Below are 14,490 nucleotides of genomic sequence, written 5' to 3'. Positions count from 1 at the left end.
AAAGAGAGCTGAGGCATCCCTGCCCGGCCGCTCTCCCTCCCAGGGCTGTAGCAAGATGAGATCAGGGATGTGAAATGAAGCAGGATCCCGGACTGGCCTGGGCCCCAGGAAGCCGCCTCTTGGAGGTGGGCACTGAGATGAGAAATCGAGCGGAAGTGACGTTCTTGGGAGGAGAATCCGGAACTGGGGTGGTGGATTCCACCCTCAGGGGTGGCAGAATCCGCCCTCAGGGGTGGCAACGGTGTGATGAGGACCATGCTGGGCGCCAGGGAGTGGGTGGGGGTGAGGAGAAGCCTCCTGGCGGTGGGGTGCCTCTGGTTTTGCCCACTGCTAGATCCTCAACACCTGGCAAAGCGCGCGGCTGAGTGAAAGTTTGTCGACTGCATAAATGAGCGACGTGGGCGCGTCTGCAGAGGGGAGGGCTGGTGGGAACGGCCCTGGTGGTGATGATGGGTGCCGGGGTGGGGATGGGTGGGAGGGTGCCTGGCCCTCCTCCTTCTGGCCACCTTGGCTTTCCTAGTCCAGGCTCCACAGGGCCTGAGCAGCTCAGGCCTCCCTGGCAGCCCCCAGGGGCCCCACCCTGGCTCCTCAGCCTTTGACATCCTCCTCCCCACCGAGCTCCTCAGGGTGCAGGCCAAGGACCCTCGTCCAGGTCTGCTGGATGTGCTGGGGCTGCCAGGCACGGCATGCAGGCCGGGGCCAGCCCCTCCACCCCCTCATCTGCCCTCTCCAGGGCCTCAGTTTATCCTGCGCTGAAGCAGCAGGTTGGCTCGGGAGGCGCTGTCTCTGGCCCTTTCATTCATCTGTGAGAAGCAGAGGACTGACTCAAGATCACTATCTTTCAGAGAAAGTGAAACCTGGTCCCCAACTGTCGCCGCAGCAACTCCCCATCTCCTCCGGCCCCCCACCCCACCTCCCGACAGCTAGTACTTAGAATCAGACTTTCATCTTTCCTTTTGCCTTCAAAGGGCTTTTGCCTTGTATGTCCATGACTGCAGCAGCCCTGTGAGGTGGCTGGGAAATACTTTTCAAATCCTCATTTTACAGTGGGTGGGTGGGGCTCTGAGGCCCAGAGAGGTTAAGCGACTTGCCTTGGGTCACACAGCATGTCAGTGGGCTTGCACCCTAATCTCCTGTTTCTCTTGCCTCAAGTGCCTGGTTCTCCCCAGAGGGCCCTGTCTATAGAAAAAGAGCCTGGCTGTGGGCAATGGGCCTGGGATGGGGAAGGCTGGTTATGTGAGGGGTGCCTCGTGGGGGAAAGGAGATGGCTGGGAGCCCCGCTGGGGGATGCAGGTCCTGGGGCCAGAACCACAATCTCGGGGCTGCCAGCCTGGGTCTGGCTCTGTGCCCAGAGCCCGGTGGTTTCCGCTCACAGATGTCCCAACAGCCCTGGCAGGAGGGCGGGAAGGGCACTCAAGAAGGAAGATGTCTCGCTCCCTTCAGCCCCAAACCACAGAGGCCTGTGAGGCCGATGGCTCCTGGGCTGGGACTGGGCTGTGGGTCCTCCAGGAGCCCAGCTGGTGGACTCTCCCCTCCACCCCGGGCACAGCCCCCTGCAACGAGCACGGACCCCCTTGCTCCCTGCTCGCCCCAGGAAGGCTGAGGCTGCGGTTTGCATCATCCTTGGGCGTGGGGCTGACCTCGAAGAACGAATTCGAAGAAAACAGGAGGAGGAGCAGGCATGCCACCGCACCCAGCGCCCATTGGCCGCCTGTGGAAACTTTGGTTTTTGGGGTCATGTTCCCAGAAGGCCTGCCCTCCCCCTCCCCCTCCCCACCCACCTCACGAGGTGTTGGCCAATCGTCCCGGCGGGCATAAAGTGGCTGCCAGCCCGCAGGGCTCCAAGCCTGGAGGTGTCACCCCCAGCAGGCGCAGGCCAGAGCTCGGTCACCCAGCATGCGGGCACAGCGTATGTGGAGGACACCGCTCAGTAAGTACTTCCTTCCTCCCCACCAGCACCTGCTTGCTGTGCTCATGGGTGCCAGCGGGGAGCAGGGGCACTCTCTGTCCTCCAGGAATAGGGGAGGCCAGGCGCCGGGCAGAAGGATGCTGAGAAGGGGAGAGAGCCGGGGGGTCAGGCAAAGAGAGGGATCCACTGAGAACAGAGCATCTTCACAGGGTGGAGAAGGATATTACCAGAGCGCTTCCAGGGGGAGGGTGATGTAGAGTCAGCTCTGGGAGCAAGGGAGTGAAGGAAGGGGATCACTGCGGGAGAAGCCAGGGAAGCAGGTGGGAGGTGGGAGATGTGCTGGGGCAGAGGAGGAAGCCGCAGAAGCTGAGCAGCGTCATGGTGTGATGTCTGGAAGGGCTGTGGAGCCTCCTTCTTGCCCCGATTTGGAGGCTCTGGGATGAATGGACACTGTCAGCCGGGCCTGGGGGCCCTGGAGCCCACACAATCACACAGCACACGTAGCCACACCCACAGGGTGACATGCACACAGAGCCACGTGACGTCATCTGGAACCCTCAATCTCACCAATCTGGGAACCCCCGCATGCAGCCCGGGGCCCCTGCCGTGGATGGGACACAACGGTTGTGTGTGGCCAGCTGTTCCCTCGAGCCTCGCGCAGATCTAGACACACACCCATGCAGGCACCCTAGTCCCACGTGCGCTGTGCCCACACCAGCCCCCCTGCCCGAGCCCAGCAGCAGGTACCTGGGGGGCAGCGAGGGGTGCCTGGTAGTCATTGTGCCTGGGCGCCTGGCCCCTTGGCCTCCCCAGCAGCATCTTCCCCAAGGGGCCACAGTTCTTAGGAAGGGAAGGTGGTGTCACTGCCTTCCGGGCCATTGCGCCACAGGCCCTTCCGACCACGTGGCTGCCAGGGCCTTGTGGGTGGGTGGGGGGAGGCGGGGGAGTGGTAACTGTACCCGCCCCCAAGAATGTTCTGGCTCACAGCATCTCTGGTGGGCCTGACAAAAGTGGCCACTTACGGAGAGAGGAGGGAGGCCTGAGAGATGGGGGCACGGGCTGGCCTTGGGTGACCTGAGCAAGCCCTTCTCCTTTGGAGCCTTGGTTTTCCTGTCAGTCAAATGGGGGCATGGATGAGATGGTCTCACGCATCCTTTCCAGATGGAAACTTTGGGTAGAAAGGCAGCCTCTCCTGGTTCTGCAGACATAGCTCAAGGTGTCTGGCTGCTCCTGGGCTGCAAAACCCTCCAGAGCCCACCTGCGTGGGGGGTAGGGTCTGTTACAGCAGGTTCAGGGCCTGCAGCAATGGCCACCCCTTAGCCCAGAGGACTTGCGGGGAGCAGCCCCACCTGGGCCACCCCAGGTCAGCTCCTGAGTTTGGCAGGCTTGACTCCAGCCAGGCCCCACCACCTCTTCTCAAAGTCTTACTTGGTGAATTGCAACCACTGTTTTGGGTGCTGGGCAGTGACTCGCTGGGAAGGTGGTGGTGGCCCCAGCAGGTACCCCCGTGCATGCACCGTACCCAGCCCCGCCCCGAATGGCAAAAAGCTGGGGATGATGGGCTGTGCCCTCTGAGGCCCACTTGAGTGACCTCCCCTCTGAAAGGCACCCACCTGTGGCTTCCTCACTAAGGCAGGTGACACGTCCCCTCTCTGCCCCAGGTGTGATCCTCGGACTCCTGTTTCTGAGCATGGCAGCCACAAGCAAGTGCTTGGGCAAGTACCATGAACTCCTCCTGCAGCTCCGGCGTCAGGCGGACCTCATGCAGGACACCAGCACGCTCCTGGACCCCTATGTGAGTGACCGGCCCCTGGGGGCATGTGAGTCTCAGAGAACTGTGGGGTTAGGGCATCAGTGACTCCCAGAGAGGACAGGCCCAAACCCCACTCAGTCTGAGGCTGGGGGGAAAACGAGTCTCCGTGTTATTCCTGGGCCACGGCGAACATCCCAGGCCTAACCCTGAGATGCCACAGAGGCAATGCAGCTCCCCCAGCTTAGTGGGCCTGGAGTGTGAACCCCAACTCCATTGCCTCATTCGTCCGTTTGCCCCATGTGCTCATTGCACACCTACCACGGGCCTTGTTCTAGGCACTGGCATGTAGCAGTGAACAGTCCCACCCTCCTGAGCTCATGTCACCTCCCATCACCTCCCCAATGACACACCTCATGCCACAATCACCACCTGTGTGGTCACTCCTCCAGCCCCCTGGCATCCCTCTAACCTCACCTTCAGTGATCCAGGAGTCCTCTCCCCTCTTGGGCCTCAGTTTCTGGATCTGTACAATGGGAGGATTGGATGGGGGGGTACATGAGGTCCAGCGGTTCAAGGCTGAGCAGAGCAGATTCATGTGTGTGTGTGTGTGTGTGTGTGTGTGTGTGTGTGTATGTGTGTGTGGTGGGGGCTCCAGCTCTCATCCCTGGATTGTCCTTTCCCCACAGATCCGCATCCAAGGCCTGGACACGCCAGGACTGAAGGAGCACTGCAGGGAGTGTCCCGGGGCCTTCCCCAGCGAGGATGCCCTGCGGGGGCTCAGTAGACAGGGCTTCCTGCGGACCCTCAATGCCACGCTGGGCCTCGTCCTGCACAGACTGACCGCTTTGTATCAGGACCTCCCTGAAGCCCAGCAGTTGGTGGGACTGAACATCCGCGGGTTCAGGAGTAACATCCACTGCATGTCCCTGCTGCTGCGCAGCTCCTTGGAGGCGGAGACACCTGAGCCCACTCAGCCGGGCCCCGGGCCCACGCCACTGCCCACACCGCCCTCAGACGCCTTCCAGCACAAGTTGAAGAGCTGCAGGTTCCTGCGCGGCTACCACTGCTTCATGCACTCTGTGGGGCAGGTCCTCCGGGAGTGGGGGGAGAGCCGGAGCCGGAGCCGGAGCCGGAGACACAGCCCCCGCCGGGCCCCTGGAGACACAGCCCCCTCCGGGCCCTGCAGAGGGGGGGCCCGCAGGATGTGGCCCTTCCGGAGGGACAGGAGACTCATGCCGAGGGGACACCTGCCCCGGTAGCCTTAGGGGCACCCCTGCCAGGTGAAAGGTCAGCAGGTACTCTGCAGGATGGCGCAGCCCCGGGGCCTGCCATCCTGCTCCCCTCTGTTCCCCGCCTCTCAGAAGTGCACTTTAAGGGGTGGGAGCCGGGCAGCCCCTCTACCTCCTCTGGGCTGGGCTAGGGACATAGGGTCAGGCTGTTGAGCCCCCCAGCCCTGAGTTCCTCAGTCTGGTGGGGTGGCCAGGTCAGGTCCACATGGGGCCAACTTTCCATTGATTCAGGGATCTGATGACACAGGATGACTCATGGCCAGACTGGCCGCCACCCCCTGCTCTGCTCCCCGGAGGCCTGCCGGACTGTCCCTCTCATGACTTGCAGGGCCGTTGCCCCCATACTTCCTCCTTTCCCTAGTGGCCTGGTTCCAAGGGGGGGGAGGTCAGGGCCTGAGCTGGCCTCCTATGCCTCATCACGTCTCGGGCCAGACCCCTGGATGTCTGGATGACCTCACTTTAGGCAGCTGTGATGGGGCAGAGTGTACTAGAAAGAGCACTGATTTGGGGGGGGGGGTCCAAGGTTGGCCCCTAACTTGCTGTGTGGCCTCAGCAAGGCCACTTTACCTCTCTGTACCTCAGTTTTCTCTTTGTGATTCGAAGGGCTTGGGGACTGTGTAAAGCCCTCTCTGCCTGTCAGTTGCTGGGACTCTGTGACATAGGGTGGATATCAAATTCTCTCCATACATGGGGACACGCAGTACAGATGGCCATTGGGCGCAGACGGAGCTCTCTGGAAGAGACCTAGCTAGCACCTGGAAGCGCCTGGTCTTGGGTCTTGGGTGCTGGCTGCTCCCCCTGGTGGTACATCATGGTATTTTCTCATGCTGAAACCATTGCCCTCCTGGAGGGGGTCCCAGAAGCTACTGGGCCAATTCCTTGGAGGGACATGACTAATTTATAGATTTTTTAAATCAGTTTTTATCTGTTTCCTATTTATAAGGCTTATTTATAATGTGTATTTAATGTTATTATTGTGCCAACATATATTTAAAACTTGCCTGGTTTCTAAAGCCCCTGTGTCTCTCTGCTGCCTTGTGGGACAGGATTTGGGGGAGCCTCTTGGGGGTTTGTCCCTATGTGGTAAGGCCACAAGCATCCACCGCCTGGGGCCTGGGCCGGGGGCGGTCCTTGCTCTATCCAGGAAGGGAAGTCGCCCACCCCAGTCAGCTGGGGGCTCTGACTGTGGGGCATCTCAAACACAGACAAGGTGCTTGTTGTTTCTGAATGGGTCTCTCTTGAGAAGTTGGGGACCAGGGGTGTTGGGGTTTGGGAGCCAGAGGGGAGGGAGGAAGGATGGAGTGTACGGGTTGCTCTGGGCCCTTGTGGGTGTCTGGCTGGGGGTATGTGTGCTGATGTGTGTTGTGTGAAACAGACAAGATAATAATAGATCCTGCCTCACATGTGGCCTGTAACCTGGTAGGTGCTTGAAACTGCTTCCTGAAGGGCCCCAGGGTGGATAGGGATTCCACCTGGCTCTCCCCGGATGCTCAGGGCCCCGCCTCGGGAGGGTCATCTATAGGCTGATGACATGCTGAGGCAGCAGCTACAAAGGAAGGGCTCACAGAAGCCGATGAACTTGACCTGGATCAGTCGCATTTCTGGTGGGAACAGGACTTAACATGGGGTGGAAGAGAGCCCTGTGTGGGACTCCCCGCAATAGATATGACCCACTTGGCCGAAGAGAAGACCGAGGCTCAGAGAGTTTGGGTCCTCAGAGCAAATTTACTGGGGGCGGGCACCTTTTAAATTCAGGTCCGTTAGACGCCAGGGCAGGAGCATCCTCCTGTCACCTTTCAGCCTCTGTAAATCCGCTGACAATTTCATAAGTCCCCAGGGGCACGGAGCTCCCAAGTGTGGGGGCAGACAGACAATAGACAAGCAAAAGAACCAACAGGAGCATCTGAGGTTGCAGTGTGAGATTGAGCTTGGCAAAAACAAAGCGGTGATGTAATAGAGAGTGAGAGTCAGGTGATGTGGGTTGTCAGTGTGGTGCCTGGAAGAGGTGATGTCCACTCTGAGGACTGAATGACGCACAGGAGAAGGGGTGGAGCCTGTAGGTGGCAGGAACAGCTAGGGCAAAGGCTCCGAGCATTCAAGGATGAGGATATAGTGAGTGAAGGCATTGCTGATTTATCAAAAAGGCCCAGAGAGGGGAAGCACCTTGCTCAATGTCACGGAGCAAGTTAGTGCAGTGCTGGGGCTAGAACTCCAGGTCTCTTACTCCCAACCAGTGAGCGCCCAATGTATTCCAGGCTGTTTACCAAGTACTTAGTAAGGGTCTCTACTGCCCCCCAATGGGCTCTCTCTTGCTCTCGGGCTCCTGCCCCACCAGCCACTTTTGGGATCCCAGTATGCCCAGGGTACCCTCCCACCACAAGGTCTCTGCCTATGCTCTTCTCTCTGTCTGCAATGCTGTGCTCTGTTCTTTTGGTTAGTGCATCCTCGGCTATTCTTACCCCCATCTGTGTTCTGGGTCTAACAACTTGGTTATTATTTTTCTCAAAACTGTCATGTGGGGGGTCTCCCCTGGTTTGCTTTGCCATCTGCCTCCCCCGCTAGCCTGGAGTCTCCAAGGATGGAGACCACATCTGCCTTGCTCTGCTCTCAGCACAGTACCTGGCACCCAGCAGGAGCTCAGTGAGGAGCAGGGCAGGGAGCCTGGCCTAGACAGGTGCTACCCAGGTGTGGCCAAAGGCAGGGGCCGGCCTTGCTCTTTCCTGCCCTGACCCAGCATGGGGGTGGGGCACTTTCCTCGGGTTGGGCTGCTGGGAATCTCGGGGTGGGAGGTGGCAGACACCGAAAGCCAGGCACCCTCAGGCTCCCGGAGCAGAAGGGGAGTTGGCATTAGGGCTGCATGTGGTTGCCCACGGAGAGGGTAGAGGTTGGTCTGCGGAGGAAGAGCTGGGAAGCCCAGGGTGGTTGTTCTCCACCCCTGCCTGGGCCCCCTGCCAGCCTCTAGAGAGGTGGCTAAGCCCCGGGAGAGGTGTCTGGGGCTGCCTTTGAACTGGAGCTGCATCCACCCGGCAGGAAGCAGATCAGGGAGCCCCAGACTCTGGGGTGGGGTTCTTGGGGGTCCTATCAGTGAGGACTTGTCAATTCCACACTGTCTTCTGATGAGACCACAGCTGCAGGTGCAACCTCCAGCCTGGTCCCAGATCCACAGACGCAGCTGCCAGAACATCTGCTGGGTGCCCTGTGGGTGCCTCAAGGCCGAACTCAGCCCCAAGCCCACACCTTTCTGCTTCCTAATTGCCCCCACTGAAGTTCCAGAACCCCAGCGCACCTCCCTCAACCTCCCTCAGCCTCAACCTCTTCTCTCACCATTGATCCTGTGATTTCTCCAACACCCCGTCCCTGGCACGTGCCTCCTTCTCTCCCCACCGCCAACCAGGTCCTGATTCCCTGGACACATCTCACTGTCATGTCTTCTGCTCACAAACCTTCGATGACTCCTTCCCCTCCTGCTGCCCGAGGCATCGATTCCAAACTCCTCAGCACAGCCAGCCAGGGCCCTGCTCTCAGGCCCGGCCAGCTTTGCCAGTTCATCTCTGCATTTGCTACGTGCTCAGCTGGCCCCCAACACATCCAGGCATCCTGACCTCCCAGTGCCTGCATTTCCCCCTCCCCACGCCTCCCGCCCTCCCAGGCCCCTCCTCCTGAACTCCCCATAGAGTGGCTGGCGGGGCTTCCCTGGGGCTTCAGGCAGGGCAGCTTGCAGGGGTCATTTATGGTGTCTGCACCTGGAGTCAGAACGAGCCCTCTTGGATCGTTCCCCCCCCCCCCCCCCCACCTACTACAGCAACAACTGCTGTGAGATCAGGGTTCCCATGACCATCCGGCGTGAGGTGTAGCGGGGGGCAGGGTTCTAATAATGCTTTTGTGCCACAGTGTGAAGCTGATCCCCCACAAGGCATGCTTTTCCCAAAGTGGTGATGCCCTGTGAGGCTGCAAATAGCATATGCTCCCCCCAGTGGCTCATGTGAAGGGACAAAGCAGCCACAGGCCATGGGCGAGCTGGTACAGGGTCAGGGAGATAAGGAGTCCTCGGGCAACCCTGCTGCTGGAATCGACCATAAGCTGGGTTTTCTTTTCTTTCTCAAGTTTTTCAGGGTGACAGTCACAGCCCCTCAGTCAACCCTGAACAGGACACACACGGATGGAGAGTTCCCTGGGACGGGGGGCGTGGAGGGCAGGGAAACTGCAGGAAAAAAGGCAAGGATGGAGTGCCAGCACTTATAGTCTGTCTAAAGAACAAACTCCCGGCTTGCAAATGGCAGATCTGGGTCTCTGGCCTCCATGGCCTCAGCGCCTTCACTGCCTGCCAGTTCTGATGTGATTTGAACGCTCTCTCTCAAGGGACAGGAAAGTACTTGGGAGTTCAGCAAAATGACTTCAAACCCCAGCCCCGTGGCCCGTGTAACCTCCGGGCTGAGCCTCGGCTTCCCTGTCTGCACAACAGACTCAGTTAATTGGCCACCTCCCAGGCCAGAGCAGAGATTTTCTGGGAAACAATGCAACGCAGGGTCTGTTGGCGCTGCCCTCATAAGCTGTCACAGAACAGGTGCCCGAGCCGCGTCCTCTTTATTTTCTCTCCCTCATTTTCCCTTTTCCTTGTTGGTTTCTTTCTTCGCAGCTCTTCTGTCTTTGTCCCTGTCCCCCTTCCTCACTGCCACCACCCACGCCAGGCCTGGGACCCGGAGCGCCCACAGAACCCCTTTTCCACGCCGAGGAAAGGGTCACAGTCCACGGTCAGAGTGGGGAGGCCCTGGGCTCAGCCAACCCTGCTCCCTGCTTCCTGGGGCGTCCCCGAGGGCTGGGCTCCACTGACTCTGGGAGGGGCGAAGGTCTCTGAGGGAGGGGTTGGGCAGGTGGGGCCCCAGAGCCCGTGGAGGAGGGCGGACCAGATGGGCCAGGTGGCTCCCGGGTTCTGAGGTGGGTGCCAGGGCAAGGAGTGGTGGCTGAGGGGCACCGTGTCCGGGGGGGTGGCTGCAGCCCTGTGACTCCTCCAGGGATGGGGACAAGGGGACATGGCCCTGGTGCACACGGCCTGTGGCAGGTCTGAGTCAAAACACCTAAGGCCGACCCCGGCCGGTCATGTGGAGGGCTGCCCAGTCATCGCCTTATGCCGGCCTGGATCACCCTGGCGGGCTGGGCGCGGCCCAGTCAGCCGTGAGTCAGGCCCCGGCGGCCTCGCCACGCAGCACAGGGCAGGGGCCGCCGGGCCCAAGGACGCCCCCTCCCCACCCCTGGCCCTGCTTCTCCCCTCAACCAGCCTGAAGACCCTGCCCCATCTGTGTCAGGTGCAGTCTAGCCAGGGACCTGGGCTTCCCAGCCCCTGTTGCCCCCAGCCCTTCAGCCAGGGGGTGGGGTGGAAGTGGGGGGAGCCTCGGGGCCACCCGGCCCTGGACGGGAAGTCAAGTCGGGGGCGGGGTGAGGAGCTGTCTCCAGAGAAGATTCAGCAGGAGAGAGAAGCAGAGGAGCCTGGCCCAACGTCGATGGTGCCCCACTGAAGACCCAGCAAGCACCCCGCCAGACGCTGGAGGATCCAGTGCGGCACAGACCACGGTAGGCTTCCCCGAATTTATCCTCAGCACAGGCAAACATCACCTTTTCCCTCATGTGTCGGGGGCACCTGATGGCCCACCCGGCTCTCCAGGCCTCAGTCTCCGCATCCGCGTAATGGGCATGGTAAGACGTGCCCTGCACATCTCTCTGAGCCTGTGGAGGTAGAGTTCAGACCAGATGTGAAAGTGTCATGTGGACACCTGAGGGGTTAAAGATCATGGCAGGTTTAGAGGGCAGAGGAGAGAGTACTGGATGGGGAGGCCGGAATCCTGGCTTTGCCATCCTGAAGGGGTCACCCCTGGGGGTCTTGATTCCTGAATTCCCAAGGGGCCCTCAAGTTCCCTTTTCCCCAGAGCAGTGGAGGGTTCTGAGTTCGTGGCGGCCTAGCTTTCCCTGGGATGGAGACCTGGCAGGTAGAGGGCCCCTGTCCCCCCAGAAGGGGCTGCGGTGGGTCACGGGGTGGCCCCTGCCTGCCTCTGCTTTCGGGAGAAGAGAGGGAGTCTTTGCTAAAGTGAAGTCCCTCAAGGGAGGCTCTGGGGTGTGTGGTTGGTCAAGGTCATGGCCCCTACACTTTTGACCTTGACCCAGAGAGGACTCGACCTCTCTGTGCTTTGCTTACTCTGTAAGATGGGCTTAACTGTGGGGGCACCAGCTCACGGGACCATGCAGGGAGAAAGGAGAAATATAAGTAGTCTTCACAGAGTTTGGCACTGGGGGGCGGGGTGGGGCGGGTGGCACCTTGGCATAAATAACCTGAGAAGAGGCTGGACCCCAATCTTGCCATCAGCAGTTCCCCAGGACTGGGGAGTGGCTCCCAGGAGGGCAGGAACATTGTCCCCAGAACCTGTCCTGGGTGGGGATTGGGTGGTCCTGGGGCTTGAAGGGGGTGGGAAGGGACATAAGTCCCCCTCCTCCCCGTCCTCTCCCTCCTACCCACCCCACCCCCCCACCCCCACCCCTCCTCCCAGAGCTCCCGCTGGAGGGAGGCACGCAGCCCCTACCCCAGGCCCGCTGCATGAGGTCTCTGGCACCCCCATGTGGCCAGTCCTCAATGCACCCCCCCCCCTCCCCCCGCCACCAGCCCCAGGTGCTCAGCAGGGCAGAGGCCCTTACAGGACCCCTCCACTGGCCTCCTTCCCCGCCCTGGCTGATGGCCTCGACCAACCCTCCATTCCAAGCCCCAGGCATCTACCCCCACTTCCTCAATCCCCAAATCCTGCCCTGCCCAGCCCTAGGGGAGGCACTGACCCAGTCAGGTGGACCCGGGGCTGGAGGTGCCCCTGCCACGGTGCCTGCTGCCCACTGGTCAGTGGGGGGCGCTGCAGCCCGTGGCTTGGGGCTGAGCTCAGTGGCTGAGTGCTGGCGAGCGCTGGGCCGCGAGCCCTGGACCTGGCCCTCACCCCCGCTGCGTCCAGTGCTCCAGGGTGCCTGGGAGGGTTTCTCTATCCTCCACCACCCCATCCCGTAGTTCACACCTCAAAGAGCCTTTCTGGATCCTTGGAGATGGATGGCCTTCTCCAGGCTGGTTTTACAGACGGGAAAACCGAGACTCCTAAAAGGTTCTTTCTGGAATCCTCACAGCTAATCAGGACTAAAACCTGGGATTCCTGACTCCTTGTCTGGGAGCCTGAGGGAGGCACGCAGCCCACATGCTGTTGGGGATGTGCCACTAATCTGTGGCCTTGGAAAAGTCACTTCCCCTCTCTGGGCCCCACCTGTGACGTTTTAACAGCTAAGATAATTATACTATCAGTCACTCAGGCATGTCTTCTGTGCCTGCAGGGTTTCCCAGAGGGTGATGTTAACCTCACAGGTTGACAACATAGTGTCCCATTTTATACTCTTGGAACTGGGGTCTGAGCAATGAGGTCACCTGTCTGAGGCTGTGAGTGGCAGAGCTAGGACTGCCCTTGAGGCCTGGCTGATTGCAGAGACCACCAACCCCACCCCCCTGACACCCCCCTCATTCTTTCTGACCTTTTCCCTTTGCAAGTGGGGACATGGAGGCAGCAGAGGCCAGGGTGGTCTTTAAGTTTCCCAGGCTAACACCACTTTAGGAGGTAGGTGGGCTCTTGGAGGGGAGCCTAAGGGTCAGGAACTACAGGCCACTGTCCTCCCTCTATGTGAGGGTCTCCTGCTGCCAGCCTGCTGACCAGAGTGGACTCTGGGGAGACCACAGCCACTGAGGGGCTTGCGGGACTCCAGCTCTCTAGACAGTCCACTGTGATCCTCGGGCGGGCGCCGTCCCACCCAGAAAGGGAGGAAGCGGAAACGGGGTCCAGGGGTGGGGCAGGGGTGGAGGAGGCCTGGCTGGGCAGGAGATCAGAGCGGGATTGTGTCATGGAGTCCTGCAGCTGATAAGCAGCTGAGCGGCCGGCCCAGGCAGAAGGAGGGGATCCCAGGGTTGACTCATCCTGGGGACCCCCCTGGCCCCCTGCTGCCAGTGAGCCCTGGACCACACTTGGCCTCCTGGCTCCGGTTTGAGGGAGGCTGTGGGGTCGTGGGCTGGAGAGCTGGCTCCATCACACCCTGTGTGACCTCAGGCAAATCGTTCAACTTTCTGAGCCTCAGTTTCCATGTCTGTAAAACCAGGATTAAAGTGTCTCCCGTGGGGATGGGTGTTAGGACCGGAGATAATAGGGGACTCTCGTGAGTGCTTTGCTTGCTTTGGGGGATGCAGGCGGGAGAGAAGCTCATAAGGCCTTTGGGGTCTGCGATGGGCCAGCCACGTGCCCCAGAAAGCATGGGAAGCAGGGCTGGAGTGGCTCAAGGGTGCAGGGTAGTGGGGATGGGTGTCATACCCAGGTTACCTGGAGGACAGAGGGGGCAGCCTGGCCCTCTCCTCTCGGCTCCCCCCAGCTCCTCCCCTACCTGGTCCTGTCCCTCCCTGACTTCAGGGAGCTCATCTTTTCTTCTCTTCCCAGGAGGAGGATGGTCCAACCTCAGCTGGGCCTCATCCCCTCTATCCTCCCCGCCCATTGGGACTGGGCTACTCTACTCTTTCCATCTTATCATCAGGCCTGAGGCTCACATCACCTCCCACCCACCATCCTCAGAACGGTTTCCTCAGTCCGCGCTGGCACTGAGGGACGGTCTGGGGAGAGGGCCTGGCTGCTTCCCTGACATCAGCTCTGGGGTCGGGTCAGGGTGGCCCCAGTGAGCTTGTCTGGGGGAGGGGACGCCAGTTTCAGGCTGAGTGGGTCCGCGGGGCTGCTTCCTGTTCTGTTTATTGCCTCTGAGTTCAGGAAATCACTGAGTGAAACATCCTCCCCACCTCCCCCCACCAACCCCGCGATTATTTAATAGGAGCTGGGCTGTGGTCTCTCTCTTTTGGAAAATCCAGTGGGAGAAGGAAGCTGTCAGCTCAGCTCTGACATCAGCTTAGTCCCTGAGCCAAGAGTCAGGGTGGCCAGGGCAGGGGGGCGGCGCTGGGGCGGGGTGGGGAGGAAACCAGCTGCTGGTGGCCCCCGTGACGTGAGGCTGCCACAGAGTTCCCAGGGGCGGGGGCTGGAGGGTGAGGAGCAAGGATTGTTGGAGACACACTTGGGGGCGCGCGCGCACGCACGCACACACACACACACACACACACAGGGTCACGCCTCCCCACACGTGTCCAGAGACCCCTGGCACGCACAGATTCACATCCACTGGTACAGGATCCAGGCACACGGTCACACACACACTCACACAATCACACAGGGGGCTCACAAAGTCAGCCAGAGGTGTGTCCACCCCGGCTCCCTCCCAGCCACACACTCACACACGCACACATGGCCAGACACAGCCCAACACAGACACACAGCCACACAAAGGGCCTCACCACACACGCACACACATGCGAATGCCCACTCGGGCCGGGAGGGACAGACCCGAGGGGAGCCCGGCGGGCACTCCCAGAAATGGGCTGGACCTCTGGGCCGCGGGCTACCCTGGAGCGGGGACTGCAGCCCGCGTCCCCCTCCCGCTGCCCG

General features: G+C 60.7%; 1 protein-coding gene across 1 annotated transcript; it reads left to right on the top strand.

Moving 5' to 3' along the window:
* The first annotated feature begins 1,860 nt into the window (after positions 1 to 1,860).
* Positions 1,861 to 8,606, top strand: OSM (oncostatin M). Its single transcript, XM_082416956.1, has 3 exons — positions 1,861 to 1,930; positions 3,571 to 3,704; positions 4,349 to 8,606. The coding sequence occupies exons 1-3, from the start codon at positions 1,897 to 1,899 to the stop codon at positions 4,919 to 4,921; spliced, it is 741 nt and encodes a 246-aa protein (XP_082273082.1). The 5' UTR covers positions 1,861 to 1,896; the 3' UTR covers positions 4,922 to 8,606.
* The last annotated feature ends 5,884 nt before the right edge of the window (positions 8,607 to 14,490 follow it).

This window comes from Balaenoptera physalus (assembly GCF_965194825.1).
Source record: "Balaenoptera physalus genome assembly, chromosome: 12".
Taxonomy (NCBI): domain Eukaryota; kingdom Metazoa; phylum Chordata; class Mammalia; order Artiodactyla; family Balaenopteridae; genus Balaenoptera; species Balaenoptera physalus.
Note: the sequence above shows the minus strand (reverse complement) of the source record. Positions and strands in the feature narration are given on the sequence as shown.